The sequence below is a fragment of the Glycine soja genome, chromosome 7 (genome assembly GCF_004193775.1).
Source record: "Glycine soja cultivar W05 chromosome 7, ASM419377v2, whole genome shotgun sequence".
In the NCBI taxonomy this organism is placed as follows: domain Eukaryota; kingdom Viridiplantae; phylum Streptophyta; class Magnoliopsida; order Fabales; family Fabaceae; genus Glycine; species Glycine soja.
The window spans coordinates 169,598-194,214 of NC_041008.1; the positions used below are offsets into that span (position 1 = coordinate 169,598).

Here is a 24,617-nt window from a genome sequence, read left to right on the forward strand (position 1 = left end):
TATCAATGGAATAACGTGTTAATATAATCATCAATTATGAAAAAAAAATTATTCCCAAATCATCAATAACTAATTATTAACTTGTGCACATAAATTTTTAATACTTTAGTTTCACTTACTTTATTTGGCGTAGAAATTACTAGAAAAGATGAAGCAAACAGCCTTTGCTGCTGGCTGTTAATTTAAAAGTTTGGCAATTCAGCTTTCTCGTAGGCAGGTTATTTCTCATTTATTTGTAAGTTATCTGTATGTAGATGATTATTTATTGCCAACTTGAACATATTATTGATTGCTGCTTTTAGTCTTGAACTCAATTTTGATCAATTTTATATAATTCCTGATTTCGTTAATAATTTGAGTATATGTTTATATTTATTTATACATTTTATTTAAATTTATATATAAAAAAGGTACTAAAACTTGCTATTTTTTTTAGTATCCTATAGATAGCATACCTATAAAGATCGATACGCATATCTACTTTTTGATACGCTCACAACTAAGAATGGAACAGTAAGCATGTGTTTAATGCAAGTAGTAACATAAGGAAATAAAATGTAAAATTACGAGACTAATTTGGAATTGCATATAGAGGAAGATTCAAGATTATAGTCAGAAGTGCTAATTATGAATTCTAATTATTTGGTCAAACCTGAAGAACATGCTAGTAAGAGTAGATTGTTTAATGCTTCTTCAGATCTAGCTGAGTCTTATACAATGACGTACTGATAATATTTATTTATGGGAAGAAGTGTTTGTCATTTTAACGCGAAGTAATTAATGTAAGTACCCTTTCTCATATTTCAATACTAAATTTAGTCAGATTTTTTAATAAAAATTAGTTATCACAAAGTTAGTAAACAATTTGTACGTACATGTGATAAGATAAAAAAAATATTAATTGATATTTTTGCATTTATATTCTTATCTTTACTTATTAATAATATTAATTATTTTTCGTGTATGTTCTTATCTTCACTTATTTTTAAATATTTTATACACTTATCATAAATGAGAAAATTAATAGTAAATATCACATTAAAAATGCCTTTTGAAAATATCAAATTAAAAATAATTTTAATACAAATGACTAAAATGAAGATATTAATTACTTATTGGCTTAAATAATCTTTTGGGTTTTATTCCTTAAAGATTTTTTTTTCAAAAATAATTATATGTGATATTCTGTTGAATTTATTGATGATGTGGTAAATAAAAAAAAATACATGACTATTTTATTAAAATTATATGTATCTGGAATTAGCATTAATTATTTTTTAGTCATTGAATGATTTTCCTACATACGTTGTAATGCTTGATTTTTCTAAAAGAATACTTGTTAATTTATTTCTTTTTAAGTTCAATTATGTCCTTTCTTTTCTGAGGCAAGTTCAACTGTCTTGAACAAACCTTTTTTCACTATACATGGTGATAATAATGTATCAACACAATAATCAGAGACACATTTTATTTGGCAGTTTTCTAGATGTTAAATATCATTGGGTGGGTTATTTTTTATTGGCATTGGAAACATATTACACTATGGCAGGATAATGTTTCACAGTTTAATGAATCTTCTACCAATTTAATGGGATGGTTAATAGATTATCTATGGTTGAACGAAGGGTCAAAGGGTATATGTTTGGTTCGAAGCCAAGGTTCTTGAAGATAACCTGCAGTTGCTATTCACTTTTTGAGTTTTCATATTTTCATATGGATGAGGTGGGTTAGCCTAGAGAAGACCTTTTCAGAATATGAATTATAAATCATGATTATTACTGACACGAGGACAGTAGTCAAAGAACGGAGAAGTGAGTTATGACTTATAAGCACTATTATGACCCTTTTAATTGTTTTTTTTTATAAAAAAAATGATATTTAATTATTGATATATTCTTATTACAAGTAAAGAGATTGTTGATTTTTTTTGTTTTTTTTTTCTTCCAAAATTTATGGTGTTAATTGGTAGTCCACTCATATTAAATTTTGAATCAAATAAATCCATACAGCCCAACCCATTTAATTACAAAGAGGATCAAAGGATCCCATGTGTGAATAAGCTGCCTAAGGTTACAAAATATTAATATGAAACAACATGAATATAAGGTAATTAACCAGAGTAATAAAAAAAGAAATAGCTAACCCCAACAAGACCAAGACCCCTCAATTGTGAAAATAGAGCAATTACAAACGAGCTGACATAGGGGCTCGATCACAGTACATGGTCTCGCAAAAATCATTGGCATAAAAATGAATAGCCCATCAGACTTTCAACCAGCATCATGTTATGGAAATATACTCCACATATATTCAAAAAGAAATACCCCAGACAAGCTTCTATAACAGAGAAATATCTTCTACGTGTTATATGAAATATGTATGAACTGATATCAGCAGACATAATATTTTTGAGCCAAAACCAGATGAAAAACTTAATATCTTGGATGATTTTTTGAAGATCAAAAGTTGTCTGTTTTATATTGGGTAAAAATTATTTAATATTATAAATTATAAGTGGAACTAATAATTAGAGATGTTTAAAATTGAATCAAACAGTTTTAAATAGTGAAATCAATTCCAAAAATATTGAAAGCCAGTAAAGTTGAAAATTAAAAAATTATAACTTTTATTGCTTTGATTCGATTTTTTGTTCAATTCTGGAAATCGAATCAAAGCAAACCAAACAATACCTTGTACTTATATTGGGTTTTTCTTTTAAACCTCCGATATACAAAATATCATTATCCTAACCTAGGTCATAATTTAAAAATATTATTATTATTATCATTATTACTATAATTAAAATTATAAATAATTTCCACCAAACTGCAGAATCTAGTAATATATATATATATATATATATATATATATATATATATATATATATATATATATATATATATATATACTCCAACAATTTTATGATCTAAATAGTTTTAATATTTTCTTAAAAGAAAAAGTAAAAAGGTCGATGAAAAACAGAACGACGGAACCATATTATATCTTGGGATATAGTATAGAATTTCCAAATCTTGAAGGGGCATTTAAAATCAATATGAATTTTATGCTAAAAAGGTTTTATTGACTATCCTAATGGCCAGAACTTTAAAATAAAAAAAGAGGGAAGTTCAAAATGAAATTGGCCGATTAAAAAAGTTTAAAATTAAACAGGACTCAATAATGTCAAAGGAAAAAAAATATAAAAATTTATTTATTTATAAATAAAGAGAGTAGTTAAAATTGTCTTGAGTTGTATCATTAAGGATTATGTGTCATGTTTTTATTAACGTTAATAACAAATTCATTGTGCTGCACGCTTCCACCAAAGGGTACGTCTCAACTTTTAAGCAGGATGTCAAAGTGGATTAGGTTTTGGTCATTCAACTCATAAAAATAGGTTGGATTTGGTCAGGTGATTCAACCATTCAATTTGGATAAGTGACTTATGATTCAACTATGTTGTTAGGTTGGATTAAACCAGAGAGGGCTGGTGTTTTTTTTTTATATATAGAATATTTAATTAAATATTATTTTACTAGACACAATATTTTATAAAGTATTATTGATTTCATGCTATTTTGTTGTTATTTTAACTCATCATAGTTTCTAAACAGAATTTGTACTAATATGTATTTGGATATAAAATTGATTTTAAAGTATTGTGATTTATGTTTAGGTGCTTTTATTATAAAATTAAGAGTAAAATTTAGTATAAATTTTTTTATTAGACGTAAAATATTACTTAAAATTATTTTAACTTAAAATCTATTTTAAATTTTTTTGAAATGTGAAATCAAACATATAAAAATTAATTATAAATTCATAATTAATTTTCAAACGTCAAACAAAACATGCATTTAATTTACTTGCAACAAAAGTATACCTATCAAGATGGAAGACCATTAGGGTCTCAATCGTCAAAATTTTAAGAGTTATGTTTCTCTTCTAAGACGGACTATGCGGAGCTTGTGAAGAAAGAGATCTTATAGAGGATATCCTAATATATATATATATATATATATATATATATATATATATATATATATTGTATCGATACATGTAATTTATAATTATTATATTTTTAAATAAAAACAAAATTATATAAACATATTAAATATAAAATAAATATTGTAATAAATAAATTTATGTACTATATAATAAAAAATCTACATAAGGAAATATATATTATATGATAAATAAATCATAAAATAAATATATTTATGTATATAATAAAGTATGTAACCATAAATAAATAAATAAATTTATTATTGCTGCATTCATAATAAAATGCAGAATCCAATGTATAACCATAATCTATACTTTTATATACAATCATATAATTATATAAAATATTAATTATGTAAATTGTTATTATTTATTAACATATTTGAACACAAATCATTAATTAATGTCACTACCCAGTAGGAAAATTTTATTTTCCTTTTGATACATCATTTATTCAAATAACATACTTTTGAACACAAGCTTACCAAAACTCTCTTTCTCGTGCCATTCGATCCACTAAATACAAGTCATGAATAAATAACCAATTAAAATTGTTGTTAGAGCAATTGTCCATATCATATGTTACAGGTATATTAAAAAAAAGTCTCATATTACTTAAAAATTAAAAGTAAAAGTAAAAGTAATTCATAAAATATCTTCTCCCATTAACTTAAGGTCGAAACATCAAGACCAACCTAAGAATAAAATAACTAAAACTCAATATTTAAATTCACCAATAAAAAAATATTTAATTTAGTTTTTATAGTATAAAAAAAGTCATTAGAAAAAAAATATCACATATGTTGATAAAAAAAATTTAATATATAATTTTTTCATCAAAATATTTATCTTAAAATTTACTTTAATACCCAACCTGAAAAATCATCAAATTTTCACAAGCCTTTAATATAACATTCAATACATTGAATTTGCTTCAAATGACATAGAATTCAATCTCTGTGTTGAAATTGGTCCCCAACAATGAAAATATAAAAGCAAAAACATTATATATATGTCTTTTGAAGGTGAGCTCTATTTATTTTTTTACTTTGAAATTTTTATTTAAATTTGTTTATTCATTGTTTTATAATTAATGTGTTGTATAATTAATATTTTATATAATTAATTTAGAATATAATCAATATTTCATATAATTAACTTGTTTATATAATTAATATTAAATTTAATGATCATCCATTGTGGCTCCTATAAGTGTAAAACATTTTTATATCATTAATTATTAAAAATATCATTTATATAATTTTTAAGATAATATTATAAAAATAAATAAATTTATCATAATTTGGAACCGTATGACAATAATATAAAAGTTAATAAATTCATTGTCATAGTAAATTTATCATATATATAATTAACATGTTTGTGTAATTAATATTTAATGCAAAGTTATTTTTACTAAGTTTATTTGTTGATTTTTTATTAATGTTTTATTTAAATATATTTATTTTGATTTATTGAATTTATTTTTTAAAAAAATCAACACATGCACTAATATTATTTTAGTGACAATTTTTTTTTAAAAAAAATTATCTTGTCTGATGTCACGTGAGGCATAATTTTTTTAAAATGGGTAGAAATTAAATACAGATAACATATGATTTACAGTAACAAAATGAGACGTAATCTAACTTTTTTGAAAAATAAAAAACAAAAAACGTCACATACCTAGTAACTTGTAATTACGTGGAAAAAATGACCTTACGTTAATAAAATGTTTTAAAATTATTCCATTTGAATAGTTTATTTGCAATTTGGTGAATGAATAGATAGGGACATTTTGGTGAGGGAAAATATCTTTAAGAATGGAACTTTTTATCCATGGGGGAAAGGAGAGAGAAAATATCAGTCCAAAAACAACAGCAATAAGCCGGCTTGAGCCTTGAAGTGAATGTCAAAGAAATTCACAGTTAAAATAACTTTACTAATCTCTTCTCTTCTGTGTATATATATACTTTCCAGGACATGGTTGAAACTTGAAACTTGAAAGGAACCCTAATAAACATGTTGTGACCTGTGAAGCAACAATATAGAGCAGAGAAGTGAAAAAGAATTTTACAGAACCCACCCCCAAATAAAAAAACAAAATGTCGTCTTCCAACTCCAAAACCCAAACCCAAACCCCTTCTTCACTCTCACTCTGCACCTCTAAGCCTCAGGCATGTCAATTCAATTTCAATCACTACTTTTTGTCATTTTGTTTATACTAATAGAATTGGCTAAATAATATCTTTGCTTGCATCTGTTTAGGAAGGTAACATGGCATTGGAATCCCAACCGCAGAAGAACAAGTATGGACACGGGGTGTTTGGAGACGTCTCCAGCATCATCAAAGAGATGGAGATTGATCATCACAACTCTACCTTTGATTTTCAATTTCAATTTCCCCCAATTGCTGTTAGTTTGCCACAGCTTTCTTCAATGCTTCCTTCTGTTCAAATATTATATTATTTATACCCTCTTTGTATGTTCCCAGTTTCAGAATTTTCTGGGCTCTAGAGAGGTTCGCGAGTTTATTAGCGGGGCCCTTGCAGGGGCGATGGCAAAGGCTATACTTGCTCCTCTTGAGACCATCAGGTAGGTTCACCCTTTTTCCACTGCATCAATTTGCTTGCTAGCTAGTGTCTGTGTGTGTGGATACATTCACAGTTCATTATCTATCTGTGAACTGCACAGGACAAGAATGGTAGTTGGTGTTGGGTCAAAAAATATTGCTGGTAGTTTCATAGACGTTATAGAGCAGCAGGGATGGCAAGGACTGTGGGCTGGAAACATGATCAATATGCTTCGTATAGTTCCAACACAGGCCATTGAGCTAGGCACATTTGAGTGTGTCAAACGGGCTATGACATCCCTGCATGAGAAATGGGAACACAATGAATACCCCAAGTTGCAGATAGGTTCCATCAATTTCAACTTATCTTTATCTTGGATTTCACCAGTTGCCATTGCCGGTGCGGCTGCAGGAATTGCTAGCACAGTTGTATGCCATCCCCTCGAAGTTTTGAAGGTATCTTATATATTAAATTGAATGGACTGTATGTATATTAGTTTTGTATTGGGACATCAAAATACATAGGATTGGTGCTGCAATCTAAATGATTTATAATGTTGTACTGTTTAAACATGTCCTGGAAATATTGAAGCTTTTCTTTCTTGTCTCTTACTCTTGTTTAAAATTGTATTTGCCTTCTGATTTTATAACAGGACCGGTTAACTGTAAGTCCTGAAACTTACCCTAATTTAGGTATTGCGATTAGAAATATTTATAAAGATGGTGGTGTTGGCGCTTTTTATGCTGGTATCTCACCAACTCTGGTTGGCATGCTTCCATACAGTACGTGTTTTTATTTCATGTATGATACGATAAAGGAATCTTACTGCCGCACCAGAAATAAGAAATCTCTAAGCCGTCCAGAGATGATTTTGATCGGAGCTTTTGCAGGTTAGAGATTCTCTAGTACTTATTGAAAGAGTTAATTATTTGTTTCTCCTTTCTTGTTGTCCTTGGTCTTGCCCTGGTTCACGGTCACACACCCATGTTGCATGAAGCAAATGATAGCATGAAATATTTTACGGAAAAACAGCCATTCACTATTTGATTTCTCTCATTTTTTACAACCCAAAGGCAGTGGAGGAGAAAGAAAGGGTGTGTGTCAAGGTGTACTTGATTTAATTGTGTATTTGATTTGATGGGCGTACATGGTTTTCCAGCAGTGTGTCACTTTTTAATCACATTTTAAATTTGGTAATGTGAATGATTTGTGCTATCTGACTTGTTTATGCTCACGCAGGTTTCACTGCCAGTACAATTAGCTTCCCCTTGGAGGTAGCAAGGAAGCGCCTGATGGTGGGTGCTTTGCAAGGTAAGTGCCCGCCAAACATGGCGGCAGCACTTTCAGAAGTTATTAGAGAAGAAGGTCTGAAGGGTCTCTACAGAGGATGGGGTGCAAGCTGTTTGAAGGTCATGCCATCCTCTGGTATCACCAGGATGTTTTATGAAGCTTGGAAAGATATATTGCTTGTCCAGAATGGTAATCCCCTTTAGGCTAATAAGGTTATGTGGATTATTTTGTACTCTATAAGAAGGAATGATAAAACACAATGCCGGGTAAGAAAAAATAATTATTCGGAAAGTTGTTTTGCCATGGCAGCCAGCTGGTTAGCTCGTTGGAATGGTCACATCTACTGACGAGTTAGGTACCTAGCTTGTAAGTTTCCAGATTTTGATATTGATTTGGGAAGATTATCATCGAAGAAAAAGGTTAAAGAATGAGTTTGGGAGAAGTTTCCTATGTTCATTCATTGTTTCTTTCCATTCCATCACCACGTTTATATGTTATCAAATTGTTTTGGTCGAGTTAATGTCCCTAGAATGCGCGCGCACACACACACAGCGTACGAGAGAGATGAGTGAGAAACAAATTTAACCGTATAATTAACAAATACCTGTGGATAAAATCAATTATTCTCACGCACTTTTTAGAAACGTGAAGGGATCTGATTAGTCCAGAGTGTTCGGTCGAAAGATAAGTATAACAAGAACTTATTTCTACTAAAGATCAAATTCAAATACTACCCCAATGCTAGATACGTATCACACATAGATAGATATAAGTATTCAGTAATAGATTCCATGCCATTGGAGTAATCCGGGAGTGTAAGTAAAGAAATAAACAATATATGGTATACAATAATGCCTCGTTTGCACAATACATTAAATCATTAATATACAACTTTATGAAGATCACAAAGCTATGTTGAATCTCAATACAGCTTTGAGTGCTCATTTTGTGCTAACATAGAATTAATTTAAACTGGGATATATATATATATATATATATATATATATATATATATATATATATATATATATATATATATATATATATATATATATAAACTTTGTAAATGAAAAAAATATGATTGAAAAAGGAAACTATATGTAACATTAAAAAGTGATCATTAAGGTTTTTTGGTAGATATGATGATGACCCCAAAAATAGTAATTTTATCAATCTTCAAAACGTATAAAGTCTATCAATATACTATATGTAACTTGTTGCCTCTAGTCTGTAGTCTATTACAATAAACATAGGTGGTTTAACTTTTGTTTTCTGTTGTATTAATATAAGCATTCGGCTTCAATCCTAATTTGTGAGCTACTTCGGTTTGTTGTAATTATCGTAATTATAGTGTGAATATAAAGGATGTTCTAGTTTTGAAGAGCTTTGAGCGTGAACCATCCTTGAAATAGAAGGCGTTTGATTTAGTCATCGGAAATACAAGCAGTATTTTATTTTTTTATCATAAAATGCTTAGTTTGATCGTTGGAAAGTAAAGGCTTACCTGAAAAGAATAGTGCAGCAAAGATGATTTATTCTTGACGGGGAAGACATACAATAGCGAAAATGAGTAGTTATGTTACAATTAGATGATGGTGTCTTGTTCTTCAGTTTCAGTAGTTCTCCCGAAGAAGGTAATTGATTGAGAGCACTCGGCAAAGATGTAAAGACAAAACAAGCATAGTCCTGCAAAGGCGTTTCTATTAAAAATCAAATCCAAGTATTTTCTATTTAAGAAATTGAAAGCGTAGCGTACCGGCATAGGCAACTGTAATCCCTCTGGCGAGTCTTCCAAGAGCAGAGAAGAGATATAGGGAAAGAATGACCTTCAGAAACAGCCTCTTGTCGTGCCCAGTAGCCGCCACCCTGAACACTGACTCGGCGCCACCAATCGTATTGGCCAACCATGCCACGATCGCGTTCGCACTCTCCTGAGATATTTGCCACTCAAGGGGATCAACAGGAACCCTAACCAAAGAAACCCTAATTAATTGAAATTGAAATTGAAATTGAAATTGAAATGCATACGACTAACTCACTGGATGCCCATTTGTCGGAATAGAAGACCGAGAATGGCGAGGGAGCAGAGAAGGACGATGAAGACATCGGAAAAAAGAGAGACAAGGGTAGAATTGCGGTAGGCACAGTGATAGTACACAAGACTCCCAATTACCAACGCGATTATCGCCTTCCCCATTCCTCCTGCTTCCCCACTCCTCCTGCTTCCGCTTCCGTTTCTCCCATCCATCGCAATTCCCAATTCTCAATCACTATCTGCGTCCATTCAATTTTCCCGTCTTTTTTTTTCAATTTTATAACCAAACAGCTACAATAAGACTTTTCCGTCAACTTTTAAATTTATATAAAGCAAGCACCTACACTTTCATTCAATAAATTACGTCATTTATTTATATGGGGACCAAACTATTCTACGATTGAACAATATTTATTGCAAGACCCGTAAGTTTTTTAAATAATTTTTAATACTTCATCAAATTAGTTGTAGCTTCTACGACCTAATAAGTTAAATATTTGATAGAGACCACTCTTCTTCTCTTCAACATCATTATATCAAATAATTGGTAGTGATTTTATAAAGTAAATTACTCTAACGTTTCTTAAGATTATACATAAAATCTCATGTTTTTTTAACATTACATCAGCTTTCCTTATAAAAATATGGGGTATGATATATTTCAAACAATTAAAAAAATGTCTTTGTAATGTATATCAAACAAAATTTGAAGGAATGTCTATGTGATTTACTGAATTTACACTTCAATCAAGTATGTGCAAATTTGAAAAATAAAGCAATAGTGGATGGTGCCACAGCAAATCTGATAATATTCTTAGTTTATTTATCTTAGTATCAAAGCATTTAAGACAAATAAGATGCATTGATGTAAACATTAGATCGAGTCTAGGAACCAACAAGAATAATTCGCGACAACAATGTTATATTGGAGGTTTCACAAAGCAACTTGGAAACTCACAATTTTGACAGAACAAGAATACATTTTAGATAACAGAAAAACATTCTTGTCCTCTCATTGTCATACAGCAGCCCGAATTCTTCCCCAAGAAAACTAAACAGCTGTAGGGCGATGATACTAGAAGCCCATTTGATGACGTCTTCAAAACCAGCAGTTGTATTAGCAACAATTATCGACCCCCAAGGACAAAGAACTAAAGTTGATGCTACATAATTAGCAGCTATCTATCAGATATACAACACTGATCCCTAGCAAGGGAAGAGGATGGGACATGGATCCCTTTCTAACCTACTATTTGATAAATCCAGTTTTTTCATCTTTTCTTCACACCAAAACAGTTGCTCTCTAGTCATCCTCGTCATCCTCAGAACCCTTGCCAGGATTTTCACGTCAATAAGGCCAAGCAAAAGATGAATGTCCTCATGCTTTTGGGGCCAAGAATTCTTCTTCCAACTTTTTTTCTTTCTGCGCAGTTCCTTCAGCTTCGCCACTTTCTGCATTTGGAAGAAAATACATACATTATCTTAGTCGTATAGTTAATATCCATAATAACCGAAAGGGGTAAAGCAAAATAATAAATTGGCTCCACTGCTGGCATCATCATATTTAGCCGCAGAATAGTAATCAGTGATCACCTTCTAACTAAAAAAAAACTTTGATCGGCAAAAACTTCAGTAGACAATAGCTCATAAATTGCCTTAGGAATGTACTATAAATTAAAAAAGAGATGTGCTATTCATACAGCGTTTTAAGACTCTCTCTCTCCATGAATTCATTTATTATATCTCATACTTCTCTCTTTCTCAGTTGTACAAATTGTTGTACAAATAACATTTCTCATTATAAAATTGCTTGATCCCCCTATAAGTCCTAAAATCCCATTTCATCAAAATAAAGAAACGCAACAAACAGCAATTTTGCACTTGAAATAAAAGGCAGAAATAGCTTTGAAATCATTAAGTTGTAGACAATGGTTAACATATTTGCTGATAATCCATGAGTATTTTTCCATTAGAACAAGCATAGTGAAAACCTTGAAAATCAATCACATACCATTTCAAGTAGACAACAAGAATTCATGTCTAAGATGGAGGGTACCATTCTAAGAACATACTGCTAACTTGTGGTAACTACTAATTCTAAAAAGCTTATAATCAAGAGGACTGATGGCCACAAGCTATAATAGCTATATATGTGCTTCGAAAAAAAATTGATTAGTATATCATAAAATTGCAATCTTATCACAAGGAAAAGGTTTTAAATTTACCTTTTCAAGAGTCGACTGAATCTGTTGTAGAGGAGTTGCAAGCTGGTTCTGACTGGTGGCACCACTTGACTTTTTCTTGTCCCTTTTCATGAAAAGGTGGAATGTAAGGATAGAACTTTCAATTATCCTGATAAGATCAGGAGCAAGAACTCTCGTCTCTGAATCATCAGTCAATTCATGATCTGAACCTGAATAGATTCATAAAGTTGAGCACATAGTCATTCAATTAAGCATAAGCCCAAGAGCCAGAGAAGCATAATTACATTCAGTGCACCAATAATTTTTTTAATTATTAACTTCAGTGATATCCATGACACTCCAACAATTTAAAAGAAATTCACCTCGTATATTAGGAATCTGAAGCAGTTTAGGCAAATTGTTCCTTGTGCGAGCATAAATTTCAGCTCGACGGCCCTGCTCAAAAGGTTCATTTTCAATAAACCTTTGTAATAGAACCTGGAACTGTTGAAACTCTTGTGCACTGTGGTTGTAACAGGTAGGATTATCATGTTGCCAAGATATCTTCTGACTCATATGAGAGTACTGACAATGAAGTGCCTCCCAAGTCAAGCAAATTTGACCTACATATGCTGTTTCAATATCCAGGTAGGGGTCATGCTCAGGCTGTTGAAGATGTTCAGTCTCATCATCAGGTTCTTCAAATTTTTTCAAGGAAAGACAACGAAGGGGAGAAACCAGCTTCTTTGAAGCAGATCTTGGAGATGGAGTTGAAGTATACTGTGAACCTGACATAGTGAGGGTGCAGCATATCACAAGATACAACAAACACAAAGATAACAGAAATAATATCTTTTGTCAATAATTAGAGTTTGCAGGTGGCCAATGGGGGACAATATCATGGTTACTATCTCCAAATAATATCTTTGATAAATTCAATATAATCAGGTCATCATTTTTTACCAAAGAACTTTTCATTATAAGATTAGATCAAGCAACTTGAACTGTTGAACGCAATTCCCTCAACTTTGATTTTATATTAAGAGTAAATTTTCGTCAGGCATCCATTATTGTACTGATCACACATCATGTGTGGCAAGTCCATGGCCAAAAACACCTAAATGAACCCAGAGCAGACACTGAAATTGACATTCCCAATCATTACTGGTATCAGCATTCAAGCATACCGAGTTGGCATCATAGGAAGACTAAAATTGATTTCATCGTTGTCAACAACTAACACTAGATCCCCCTCCCAGATGTTATCTGTAATGTTTCTTTTTTAACCCCACCAACCCCATCAAAAATCAAAGCAACAATTGAAATATACCTTTGCCAACTTCACTAAGCTGTTGAGTGCCCATCCGATCAAAGAATAACATTCTTTCACAGTACTTTTCAAACACAGCATCAAAACCACGCCACCATTGCTGACCTTCTGCCTCCACATCCCTCCATTCATTTGAGCTCGTCTCTCCCTCTTCCTCTTCCTCCTCCCCTTCCTCCGGGCAGGAATCTTCTTCAGGAATCAACACCATAAAACTGTTTCTTCTCAATTCTTTCAGCCTCCTCTTAACCTCATTAGTAATAAAATCATCATCATCCTCAGCTTCACCTGCAGAATCTGCGTTTTCTGATTTACACTGATCAGGACAGTCGGTGTTCAGCTTTGGTTCCTCAGGCTCAGGCACTGCCTTGTCTGCCAAATCCTTTTCTCCATCTGCTTTCTGAGATTTTCTGAACTTCTTGATTTTCAAAAACTCCATGCTTTATCACCTTACTTTCAGAAACAAACTATTCTACAATCAGCCCGATACTTAAAATGTTTAGGTCAAAACCCTTAATAATCACATCAAAAGAGAATGAGAATACTACTGAATAACAGACCCAAGTAATAGCAGTTAGTTTTTGTGACAATCGGTAACAAAGCGCAGGAAAATTTATACGGAAGAAAAGAACCTTTGATTTAGCTTGTTGAACCCCTAGATTCCATAGCAACTTCCAAGACAAGAAGACACTAGTGATGAAATGGCGAAGCAAGCATATAGCATCGTGGAAATGTCATACCTTTCAATTCATGTAGATCACGGGAATGAATGAATAAGTAGGAGAAAAAGAAAAGAAAATAAGAAAAAGTTGAAACCCCCCAACAGAAAGGTGATAAAAGGAAAGTAGTGTGATTATGAACCCCACCCACCAAAAATGCAAGATGGAACCGCAGAAAACAAGGAGGGCATTGAGCATTTACATAGATCAGAGCCACCGACAGGACAGGGCAACCTCTCTCCGTATCACCAAACTGCATTCAACTTCTGAAACAGTAGATGACAACAAAGTCAAATTTTAAGGAACACACAAAGTGAGTATAATGATGACTCAGATGCACTACCACCATAACCAGTAGCAATAAAAGAAATAAAAAAGACATGCATTGCAATACATGCATGCAACGGCCAAAATTGATCCGGCGGTATTTTACACTAACCTGAGGAGTTGGGAAGAACAATGTGACTGTGAGGGAAGGCAGAAGTGAAACCCTAGAGCAAAATAAATGTGAGAAAGGGCACTGAGCACTGTGTTTTGTTTTGTTTGATTGATTCTCTCAACTCAACTCATTTCCCAATAAAATTTAACTCAGAACTGACAGAATAAGCATAAATAAATAGAAATAGAAATAATAAATCTGAGTTTTGTTTTGCATTAATCTTAAATGTAGTAAATGAGTACTAATGGCATGGGATGAGCACGAAAGCCTATAAAAGAAAAGAAAAGAAAAGGAAAACAGTAGAAGAAGACAGAGTGGTCGTACGCAGAATATTGTCAGAAAGTCGCGCAAAAGTGGTTTTGATTTGTTTTCGTAAAGTTACTCATTTTCTGTTTAACTCCTCCATCAATTCCCCTAATCACACTCAAATTCAATGACCCCACCAAAATCAAAACACACTCTCTCTCTTCTGCATATCATCATCATTATCTACCCATTAGTATGCAGCAAAAAAGTTCTCTACAATCAAATATTTCAATATAATATCACTCTACTTTATTAAATTATTTATTATGGTAAATAATTAAAATTTGTGATAAGAATGTTATGTTATTTTTAAGTTTTAATAAATTTATATGATAATATTTATCATCAGCCAAATTTTATTTCTAAGAATCATGATTATTAGAATTTATGATTAAGATGATGTGAAAAAATTTGTTATTCTTTTTTATAAAGTTTGAAAAAAAAAATTAAAAAATATTTGATTGGAAAAAATTAATTTATTTTTGCTTTTAATCACAAAATTATATATTTTCACTCTGTTTCTTGTTTTAACAATCATATTTAAGAATGGAAAAAAGAAATCAATTCAATAACTTTTCTCTCAATTTTTTTTCTTCTTTATAATTGCACTACACAAACTACACTTAATTTAAAAAAAATCTAACTTAACTGACTAAATAAAATATACGTTATAATTATAAATTTTTTAATAATTATCTTTCTTTACGAGTAAATAAACATACCTTTAGTTGTGTTCCGTAGAGGCACAGAAACGGGACACAATTGTTTGTTACGGTGCATTCGTTAAAGAAACAAGTTTTAATGAAGTGGGACCCACAAACGCTACAGAGTTGGCTGTTGATTGGGAATTACGATTGTGTCCTTTTATCCTATATACATTCATGTGCTCCAACAAAAAATATTTACGAAAATTATTACATTATCTTTTGTTTTTAAAGTAATTTTATATCTTTATAATATTATTTTTATCTATTCCTTACTTATTTTTATTTTATTTCTCTTTTTTAAAATTATTTCTCTTTTATTTTTTATCTATTTTATATTTTTCTTTTAAACCAAACATACCGTTAACTCCTTAAATCTCTTTTTCTTTTCTTTGGTTGTCCTGCTTCACTTTTGTAAGAAAAAGAGATGGTCCTAAAAACTACCAGCCATGTTGATGGAGTAATGATAATATACTTTTGCAATATCAATGTTAAAAAATACTATTACTATAATCAAAATATTTCAGGGAAAAAGACTGCATATAATTGAGTATGATGGGAATAAGAAAATATAATCAATAAATTAACTTATTTTTCATTATAATTTTTTTTTTCTTGATAAGAAATCATAGATAACCAAAAGAATTTTACACAAGGAAAAAAATCAAATACTAATTGTTATGTTAGATTGATGTTTCAAATCTTATATTATTATCATTATAATCCAAAAAAACATTAACTTTTTGAAGTATTAAATATAGAAGAAAAATTGTTTACTATAATAGCACATTAAGAATCAATTCCAAATATAATAAATCACCCTGGCTGTGGTCCTAACCAAGCAGATGGTATTGGGTGAAAGCTGGTCTTGGCACATCCCAACATATCATAATAATGTAGAGGGTTGAAGCAATCACGGAAATCAGCCTCCATTGTACTTTGACTGATCTGGTGTAAGGGTATGGAAGAAAAACCTGCTCAAAATATAGCATCCCCTTCACAGGCAATGCGTTTAAGTAACGAGAACGTATGGTGTCTGCGCCCACTCCCTCATTCCTTCCTTGCACGGATGCTGCTCACTTCAATGTACCATAAACACAATCAAATACCCATCAATTCACTGCCCCACAAATTCCACTGACTGGAATCCTTTTCATCTTTCTAACACTTAATCATTATTATTATGCTTTCATTGACTTATTACTATTTCAAATGTGTGCTTTAAACTTGACCTATTACTGATAAGTTAAAAATCACAGATTAAACTAACTAGATAAGAAAACTAACAAGAGACATAATACTATCTATCCTATGCAACATAACATAATTATAAGATGCCTACACTGCACATAGCGAGGACTGGGCTCCTTATCATTTTCCCACGAGTTGTATCACTTACATTGAACACTCACCATCTTCGTACTTTGCCAATATATAACCAAATTGATACAAACAATGCAAATATACATACATAAACAAAAAAGCAGTTCGACTAAAGTCAACACGACAACTGCACATAATAGCCTTCTTCAATAAGCTTTGCAGAATTCCTTATGCGCTATATGCTTTGAATCAATTTCTTGCTCTCTCCATGGGGTCACTTCTATAAACAGAGGCTCATTGAGTGTTATTGCTGGCAAACACAAGTTTTAACTCCTGCTCGGTGCTCATCAGTAGAGAGATTGGGCTCTCGTAAACACAAATACCCCTCCTCCACCAACAGCACGACCCAAAAGCATATTATCATCCAAATAACTAAGGTAATATAGTCCTCCAACTGATTGCCTACAATTAAAAATAGATCATCACATACACTTTTGTCCAGAAAACACGCTAACTATTTCAACCAAGTATCCCATGACATACCTTCCTGGATCCCTCACAGGGATTTGAGCTTTGAAAGTGCGGAGAAATTGCAAAATCTGCAGGAGAAAAGCAGTTATATGCAACTTATAAACACTGTGTCTGTCTCTGTATAAACAAAATATTTAAGCTACCCATTATGACAATATGACATAAACAGCTGATCAACACTAGTACTATTGAAGATACACAATCATATTAGATCATTCACATAAAGTATGCCAAAAGGTCTGGAGCAGAAACAGCTTTGTGACATAAGTTACTGGTGTCAACAGTATCTCATATCCTATGCTGGTAATAGAGCGCATTCAAATTAACATCCAAATACAGCCATAGATTAAGGTTGAATTACCTGAAGACTTATAAAAGATCTTGGTAGTATTGCTGGAGCTATTAGAGCCTGCAGCTCTTCACTAATATTTATATCTTGGATTGTGATCTGCCAGATATAAATTGCATGTTTCATCTAATGTTATAACAGCATCGTACCAAATAAAGAAGAAAACACTATATTCATACCCAAATATCAATAGTGAATGGGATATTTTTCTTGATCTTAGATAGTGCAGAAGTATCAAGTGTTAGAGTTCAGTATAAATGCTAGGCTACTTCGGCCATGGAAAAAAAAGGGGCATGGAAAAAATGTTACAACTTAATAATGAATACCAAAAATGAAATTATGTATTATGTCCTAAAAAAAACCAGCATCTGTTTAGATAGATATTGCACCTCAACTATAGTAGAAAGGATGCTCAAGTGAAAATGATTACCTCTTGAAACTGAAGGTAGATATTACGGACAGATACTACATTAAACTTGGCGGATACAAGCAGTGTAGCACCTTCTTGTTCCTATATGAAGAAGGTCAAGAATTTTTTATTTTTAGGTCCATGGAGAGAGCACCAAAGCTCAAGATTAAGTATTTCATCTAATTTCATTTTCCCAACCAATTAAGGTTGGACTAGGTGTTAGCAAGAGAGCATTACATTTGAACAAACACTGTAAAACCATTAAAAGCAATTCTTTCTGCAATACTATGTAAAATTTCCAATTACATAAATGAAAATATCACTAGTAACAGAGATACAAAATACAAATTGTTTTTCAACCCTGAATTCTAAGAGAACATATTAAAGAATCAACTAAGTAAGTATAATTCAGTTGATCTCTATGTAATATTGTAGAAATAGAAAGGAAATAAATAATTGACAAGTGAAGTGTGATGGGTGTAGTAAGTTAGTGAAAACAAAAGTCACAAGTCTGTCTGAAGTTGAGGACTTTTTCACGAAATATGAAGTTGCAGGCTCCGAAAGTAAAGGAAGGCGTTGGTTTACCTCTAACAAATTTGGAATGCTCCATCGAACAACATTGCGGATAACACCTCCATTAGATTGATCACGACATTCAAATTTTTGAAAGATCTGTCCAACCTATCTCAAGAAGAAGCAAAACATGAGATAAGGGGATTGTGTTGTGAAAAAGGAAGCATGGAATTGAAGAAGAAAGTACTTGAAAGAAAGGAAGAGTAGCAGCAGCTTGGAGAAGAATGAGAACATCAGAGGCAGAAGTGTACTGGAGGCGCCATGTTCCATCCAAGTTGGAGAGATTGATAGGGTGAGAGCCAATGTTGCATCCTTCGAGACTCACCAGAGCCTCCTCGATACAAGAGCGTTGATCAGGAGTTGTTAAGAGGCCCCTTTGCGTGTCTTGGACAGAGGTCAGAAGTAGATGCTTTTTATTCTCCAATTCAGAATCATAATATGCCTTCAGTGCACAAGGCACCAAGGACAAGCTCCTCCAACTCAAACTAACACCAACCCGGGAATTGGGCCATCTTGTTCCAGTAGTAGAAGAGGAACAAGACAGAGATGGTGGGTACAAAGCTGAATGCAGAACCATGTCCATTACTGCACAATTCAATTCACTATGTTTCACACAATAATTACGTAAATCCTATCCAGAATCCATAGCCGAACGAATGAAACAAACAAGAATAATTAATTACCTATGTCTTCCCTTGAAATGTTCTTGTTCTTGTTAATGGTTAATTGTTCAGTGCCAGTGGCTGATTCGCCTTCCACGCCACTGTCCAGACCTTACACCCCCCTTCATGATAGATAGGGAATATAAGGAACAAAACCAATTTTCTTTTATCCTTTTCTCTTTTATTTTTCTTACAAAACAAAATCACTTGCTTTTGCTCTCTATTTTTTTCTTCTTATTCTTATTTTTTTATTAGACTAAATTACATTTGATTTTTATATTTACAATCTTTAATTTAGTATTTTATGTTTTTAAAGTACGTTAGAATCATCCTTTTGAAATAATAATTATTTTTGAATTTGAAACATAATTTTAATTTTTTTTACTAATTTGAAACTTAAAAATTATTTTATTATATTCATTTATATGAAAATATACTACTCATCTTATGTAACAATAAAAAAGAGACCAAACATGATAAAATCGCATGAAAATAAGTTTCATGAACAGCTGAAAAAAATAATTTTGGCATAAAACATATTTTTTAAGTTAAAAATCTTTAACAAAATAATTAGACAATAAAGATATTATAGGACTTTTATTTATGTAAAAATATCTTTGAACAAACAAAGAGTATAAAATTGACAGACTAAAAGAAATGAACAGTCCTCCGTTTTTTAGCCAAGTCTTGACAAGTGGTTAACTCAATTTTTGGTCTCAACTTCGTGATTTTAATCCGTTCTTGGCTTGACTAGGTCCCTGATATGACCCCATGTTAAGTTGCAGAATTTAGTTTGTTCCATGCTCAATTTTGGTACGGTCGCTTAAAAAAAAGAGTAAACTGAATTCCTTGAATTACCTTGGATATTGCTTAAGAAAAATCCTTATTACCCATTCTTCACATGGGGAGGGACACGTATATTTATAATGATAATTATTCATGATTACCAGGATCCGAAGAAAAAAAATTATCTATTGAATGATTCTCTATTTTAGCTGAAGCCTAACTAGTCAATTTGCTGCAAAAGGGCAACTTAACTATGGAATGGTTATTGAATACTTGCTGCAAAGGGCAAGTTAACTATGGTAGCTCGGATACGGCCCTATACTATCGCATTTAAACAACAGACCATCAAAGTCCAAAGACAGTCTCCAGTTAGGTAAGCTCTTGCTACCATTTGTTCGGTGTTTGAAAAATTATTGTTAATATCCTTGTGGATGCCAATAATTTCACTAGTTTTAGAATACTTAGTGGTCTTGAATATAAATCTTTTAAAAATACTCTATAAATGTAGTGTGCCGTCCTAAGACACAGACAAGGAAGAACTCGAGGAAAGAATCATGATTGGGTAAAGTTAAGCAAAACGAAAGCCAATGCCACTGTAAATTGAAATAACCCTAATGTGTGTTCTCTGCCCATCTTCGCAGGACAATGTGCACCACAAACATGAAATGAGAATCACTTCCACAACTTCCGCAATGACATGTTTTTTTCAGTCTCCTTTTTCATCACCTTCGCCACGGCCATCTCAAAATCCTCCTGAGTCACGTGTACCCTCCGCTCCCTCAAAGCAAACATTCCAGCTTCAGTGCAAACAGCCTGCATACAAGGCACAAAATTTGAGCGTTGGTCAGGCTATAAAATACTTAAATATTGCATTAAGTTAACAACATTGACAAACAAATTGCTCTGCATTTGCATTAGTATGAATACTTAAACTTAAATTCATCATTGTTTACTTCTACCACTATGATTTATGACTTATTTCATACAACATTCTGAAAAGAAAAAAAAAACATTCTGGCTTACTTCTTTTATCAAGAAGTCAATTCTACCAGCATTACAGAATTTGCTCATTATAATGGATTCTCATGTCAAACATCTCAACTAGTTATTAACCCATTCATAAAAAAAAACTCCCAATCACAAAATTAGTAATTTATTTTTGCCACTATGTTTCCCTGTGTTGATACATCCATCTGAGCACACTATACAGTCTATACTCATTCTGCATTGTCAGTTTTGGTAGCTCAAGATTCAGCAATATACACTTCGATGAGACATACATCACTTGTTGAATGTAGAATTCAGTGCAGACTCCATTGCTAGTGCTCTCTTGGAACTTGCGTTTTATTTACTCTGAACTCTCAAAGTGTCTTACATACACATCACCCAGCTTCTGACCTAGCTCTTTTCCATTTTTAGTAACAAAACACTTTATTTGCCTCATGCCCAGATACATTATATTGAACAATAATCCAGCATTTTAATGCTAGTTAAAACTTGATAATTACCCCCATTCATTACATTGTAAAAATTCTCTAAGGCCTTCTCCATAAATAATGTGACACACACATGCTTATGTTTGCATAAAGAAAAGGAAACATTATATGAAAATGAAGGCACCCATCATTTTAACAATAATAACCACAGGATAACAATTCATAAAAGCAAAGGAGTTCAGCAATACCACCACAAATTGCTTCAACAAGGAATACAATTTTAGATTAGGTGTTAAAACCAAACATATGATGCAAATAGAGTATACCTTAAGTTCAGCACCAGATGCTCCATTCATCTTCTCGGCAATCTTCTTCAAATCAATGCCACGCATTAAATTCATTCTTCTAGAATGGATTTTCAAAATATCCAGCCGAGACTGCATAAAAAATACTCATTTTCAGGAATATTTTTTTATGAATGCACCAGGTGCATCTTTTCTCCCAGTACAAATATATTAATGGGTAGCATGAAAGCAAAAATGCAAACCTCTTCATTAGGGTTTGGAAATTCAATTTTCCGGTCTATCCGTCCTGGTCTAAGGAGGGCTTGATCCAGGATATCAATCCGATTGGTGGCCATCAAAACCTACAATTGAAAATTTTTCTCAAATGAGAGGGTAAATAATATCTGTTAAGTTCAACTGTTACATATTTCTTTTTAGAACAGTGGACATCAGACTAGCTTTAAAATTCCCCTTAATACACTATTACAGTATAGCTCCTTTACCTTGATCTTATTTGAAGCTTCAAATCCATCCAACTGGTTGAGAAGTTCCAGCATAGTACGCTGTACCTCACTATCACCGTTGCCACTTCCAGATTCCATCCGAGCAGATCCAATACTGTCAATTTCGTCCATGAAGATAATTGATGGAGCATGTTCCCTGTGAAGAAGACAAGTGTTCCATGATAATATTCATATATAATAATGGTTAGGCAAGGCTCCAAATAACATAAACATGAAAATTAATGAATCAAAAAGTTAAGCAACTCATAATATTCACACCAAATTCCAGTCACACAAGATAGATAGTATGAATCTAACATCAAATTTGACAATCAAAATCTCAGCAACTACAGATATATCTTTGCCCTAAGTTGAGCTAACTTATGCCCTCTTAAAAATACCTCCAACTCACAAAGTCATGAAGCCAAGAAGACATTGTTTTTATCCCTTCTGTTTTGGTGTAAGGCAAACAGAATCAACAGATAATGAATAGAGGAAGCCAAGTAAAGAGAATAAACCTGGCCATAACAAAAAGTTCCCTGACCATTCTAGAACCTTCTCCAATGTATTTCTGAACTAACTCAGAACCAGACACCCTGATGAATGTACAGTCAGTATGATGAGCCACTGCCCTAGCCAACAATGTTTTACCTGTACCAGGTGGCCCATAGAGCAGGACACCCTGTGATGTGTTCAAGAGACTCAGCAAACAGAAAAATAAACAACCAAGTGTGCTGCTGATGGAATGACAAAATTTAGCAACACCCCAAAATGAGAAACTACCTTTGGTTGTGCAATTCCAAGACTTTCAAACAGCTCAGGATGTTTGATTGGTAGCTCAATGACCTGTACATTTAATCACATACATTAGGTTCAAAAACTAAACTAATTTTTCTAATGCATGATGCTACACTAAAATATAAATAGATAGATACATGCACACGGAAAGGTAACACACGAGTGATGCATGGATAGATAAAAGCATCTAACTCCTGACATTGAAAGAATGTCAAGCAAAGTACCTCTTTTATTTCTTTAATTTGCTGGTCTAAACCACCAATCATGTCATATGTAGAATCGGGAACTTTCTCAACTTTCATCAGATTGACCAATGGATCAACTTTACTTGGCAGAACTAAGTGAAGAACATAACTGTCGTTGCGGAGTGCAACTCTAGTGGATGGAGTAATCTTTGTAATGTCAATATTTTTGTCAATGTCAACAACATATTTTCCTTCTGGGTGGACCTGAAGAAGTGTAAAGGAAAAATCAGCACAATTGATCTTGGATTTGATCCAGTTTTATTAATTTGACAGATGTGTCTTTTCAGAACTAAACATTGCATAAATCATCCAACACTGAAAAGTCCAAACACGCAAAGATTGAGGGGGTACAAAAACAGGTAATCATAAATATAGATCTATAAAACTGAAATGAACAGATCAGATGAAGCACACGTGCCCTTTATATGGTATTCGGCTGGCCTAGAGTAAATGAAAGAATACAACAAAACCAAGTATAAATGGAGTGTATTGATGAAGAATGCCTGGCGAAATGAAACAAAAAAAAAGGCATAAAGAGAATGGAGGATGAGGTGACCTTGACAAGGACTTTGTTCTTGCCCATTACTTTGACAACTTCACCGACATAAGAGCCGGGTTCCTGCAGAAGCTGTAATTCTTCGCGCAGCATCCTCACTGTCATCGAAATAGAAGAGAAGTAAGGAATTGAAAAGAAGAAAAGAGGGTTAGGGTTAGGGTTAGCGGAGGGTACCCCTAGAATTGAGGTCGTTTCTCTGAGCCTCGAGACGGTTGAGGTTATGAGTCTTTTGGCGAAGAAGGAGCTGATGCTCGTGGATGTTGAGAGAATAGTAGTGGCGGAGGCCCTCGCCCTGCTTGGTGGGCTTGGCGGAGCAATTCTCCTCCGGTACGCCCTCCGCCGCATGCTTCAGTTCAACTCCTACAAGAGCCATCGATCGATCGATGAATCGCTTCGATTCAAACCCCAAGCTTCCTCTATTCTCTCGTCTTGGGTTAGGTCGGTAGACAGAAGAACAAACAAAAGAAGACTCTTCTAGTCTCGTACTGATAATGCCAATGCAATTCGTTTATTGGGCCCTCATGCTTCTAGCCCAACAACACTCGCTGCTCTTTTCAGTGTTTAAAATTAAATTACCAATT

The 24,617-nt window shown here is 32.6% G+C and overlaps 5 protein-coding genes across 13 annotated transcripts; 1 reads left to right on the forward strand and 4 right to left on the reverse strand.

Moving 5' to 3' along the window:
• Window positions 1-5,835: 5,835 nt before the first annotated feature.
• On the forward strand, window positions 5,836-8,341 carry LOC114417872 (probable mitochondrial adenine nucleotide transporter BTL1). Its single transcript, XM_028382908.1, has 6 exons — window positions 5,836-6,182; window positions 6,274-6,420; window positions 6,500-6,600; window positions 6,700-7,033; window positions 7,231-7,468; window positions 7,818-8,341. The coding sequence occupies exons 1-6, from the start codon at window positions 6,111-6,113 to the stop codon at window positions 8,069-8,071; spliced, it is 1,146 nt and encodes a 381-aa protein (XP_028238709.1). The 5' UTR covers window positions 5,836-6,110; the 3' UTR covers window positions 8,072-8,341.
• Window positions 8,342-9,271: 930 nt separating this feature from the next.
• On the reverse strand, window positions 9,272-10,205 carry LOC114417873 (reticulon-like protein B22). Its single transcript, XM_028382909.1, has 3 exons — window positions 9,908-10,205; window positions 9,625-9,836; window positions 9,272-9,554 (listed from the first exon to the last, which is right to left on the reverse strand). The coding sequence occupies exons 1-3, from the start codon at window positions 10,114-10,116 to the stop codon at window positions 9,454-9,456; spliced, it is 522 nt and encodes a 173-aa protein (XP_028238710.1). The 5' UTR covers window positions 10,117-10,205; the 3' UTR covers window positions 9,272-9,453.
• Window positions 10,206-10,745: 540 nt separating this feature from the next.
• LOC114417874 lies at window positions 10,746-14,792 on the reverse strand. 8 transcript variants are annotated; one of them, XM_028382914.1, is made up of 7 exons: window positions 14,572-14,792; window positions 14,335-14,398; window positions 14,046-14,153; window positions 13,417-13,880; window positions 12,470-12,874; window positions 12,129-12,316; window positions 10,746-11,355 (listed from the first exon to the last, which is right to left on the reverse strand). In XM_028382914.1, exons 4-7 carry the CDS (start codon window positions 13,850-13,852, stop codon window positions 11,110-11,112), a joined length of 1,275 nt encoding a protein of 424 aa, XP_028238715.1. In that variant the 5' UTR covers window positions 13,853-13,880; window positions 14,046-14,153; window positions 14,335-14,398; window positions 14,572-14,792; the 3' UTR covers window positions 10,746-11,109. The 8 variants fall into 8 exon arrangements, with proteins under 8 accessions (XP_028238715.1, XP_028238713.1, XP_028238718.1 ...); XM_028382912.1 differs by having other exon boundaries at window positions 13,417-13,885; XM_028382917.1 differs by having other exon boundaries at window positions 14,284-14,398.
• Window positions 14,793-16,864: 2,072 nt separating this feature from the next.
• Window positions 16,865-19,586, reverse strand: LOC114417875 (probable plastid-lipid-associated protein 10, chloroplastic). Of its 2 annotated transcripts, none has more exons than XM_028382919.1 (7): window positions 19,450-19,586; window positions 18,954-19,351; window positions 18,779-18,874; window positions 18,215-18,295; window positions 17,797-17,883; window positions 17,448-17,503; window positions 16,865-17,366 (listed from the first exon to the last, which is right to left on the reverse strand). In XM_028382919.1, the coding sequence occupies exons 2-7, from the start codon at window positions 19,347-19,349 to the stop codon at window positions 17,252-17,254; spliced, it is 831 nt and encodes a 276-aa protein (XP_028238720.1). In that variant the 5' UTR covers window positions 19,350-19,351; window positions 19,450-19,586; the 3' UTR covers window positions 16,865-17,251. The 2 variants fall into 2 exon arrangements, with proteins under 2 accessions (XP_028238720.1, XP_028238721.1); XM_028382920.1 differs by having other exon boundaries at window positions 18,954-19,368; window positions 19,450-19,575.
• A 1,053-nt stretch (window positions 19,587-20,639) lies between these two features.
• Window positions 20,640-24,512, reverse strand: LOC114417877 (26S proteasome regulatory subunit 8 homolog A-like). The gene is made up of 9 exons (XM_028382921.1): window positions 24,211-24,512; window positions 24,037-24,134; window positions 23,460-23,684; window positions 23,221-23,283; window positions 22,956-23,119; window positions 22,438-22,594; window positions 22,198-22,296; window positions 21,977-22,087; window positions 20,640-21,027 (listed from the first exon to the last, which is right to left on the reverse strand). The coding sequence occupies exons 1-9, from the start codon at window positions 24,407-24,409 to the stop codon at window positions 20,887-20,889; spliced, it is 1,257 nt and encodes a 418-aa protein (XP_028238722.1). The 5' UTR covers window positions 24,410-24,512; the 3' UTR covers window positions 20,640-20,886.
• Window positions 24,513-24,617: the final 105 nt, after the last annotated feature.

Bases quoted from the DNA above. Each gene is read 5' to 3' on its own strand.
- LOC114417872 (XM_028382908.1), top strand. From the start codon at position 6,111: ATGTCGTCTTCCAACTCCAAAACCCAAACCCAAACCCCTTCTTCACTC. The intron at 6,421-6,499 runs GTTAGTTTGCCA...GTATGTTCCCAG, and splicing joins TTCAATTTCCCCCAATTGCT to TTTCAGAATTTTCTGGGCTC. The intron at 7,469-7,817 runs GTTAGAGATTCT...ATGCTCACGCAG, and splicing joins TTTGATCGGAGCTTTTGCAG to GTTTCACTGCCAGTACAATT.
- LOC114417873 (XM_028382909.1), bottom strand. From the start codon at position 10,116: ATGGATGGGAGAAACGGAAGCGGAAGCAGGAGGAGTGGGGAAGCAGGA. The intron at 9,837-9,907 runs GTGAGTTAGTCG...TTCTTTGGTTAG, and splicing joins TTCCGACAAATGGGCATCCA to GGTTCCTGTTGATCCCCTTG. The intron at 9,555-9,624 runs GTACGCTACGCT...ACGCCTTTGCAG, and splicing joins GATTACAGTTGCCTATGCCG to GACTATGCTTGTTTTGTCTT.
- LOC114417875 (XM_028382919.1), bottom strand. From the start codon at position 19,349: ATGGACATGGTTCTGCATTCAGCTTTGTACCCACCATCTCTGTCTTGT. The intron at 17,504-17,796 runs GTAATTCAACCT...TTTCTCCTGCAG, and splicing joins GATCTTTTATAAGTCTTCAG to ATTTTGCAATTTCTCCGCAC. The intron at 17,367-17,447 runs GTATGTCATGGG...TTTTAATTGTAG, and splicing joins CCTGTGAGGGATCCAGGAAG to GCAATCAGTTGGAGGACTAT.
- LOC114417874 (XM_028382914.1), bottom strand. From the start codon at position 13,852: ATGGAGTTTTTGAAAATCAAGAAGTTCAGAAAATCTCAGAAAGCAGAT. The intron at 12,875-13,416 runs GTATATTTCAAT...TCACTATGTCAG, and splicing joins GCTTAGTGAAGTTGGCAAAG to GTTCACAGTATACTTCAACT. The intron at 11,356-12,128 runs GTAAATTTAAAA...TTCCAAATGCAG, and splicing joins TTCAGTCGACTCTTGAAAAG to AAAGTGGCGAAGCTGAAGGA.
- LOC114417877 (XM_028382921.1), bottom strand. From the start codon at position 24,409: ATGGCTCTTGTAGGAGTTGAACTGAAGCATGCGGCGGAGGGCGTACCG. The intron at 24,135-24,210 runs GTACCCTCCGCT...TTTCGATGACAG, and splicing joins AAACGACCTCAATTCTAGGG to TGAGGATGCTGCGCGAAGAA. The intron at 22,297-22,437 runs GTAAAGGAGCTA...TTTCAATTGTAG, and splicing joins AAGCTTCAAATAAGATCAAG to GTTTTGATGGCCACCAATCG.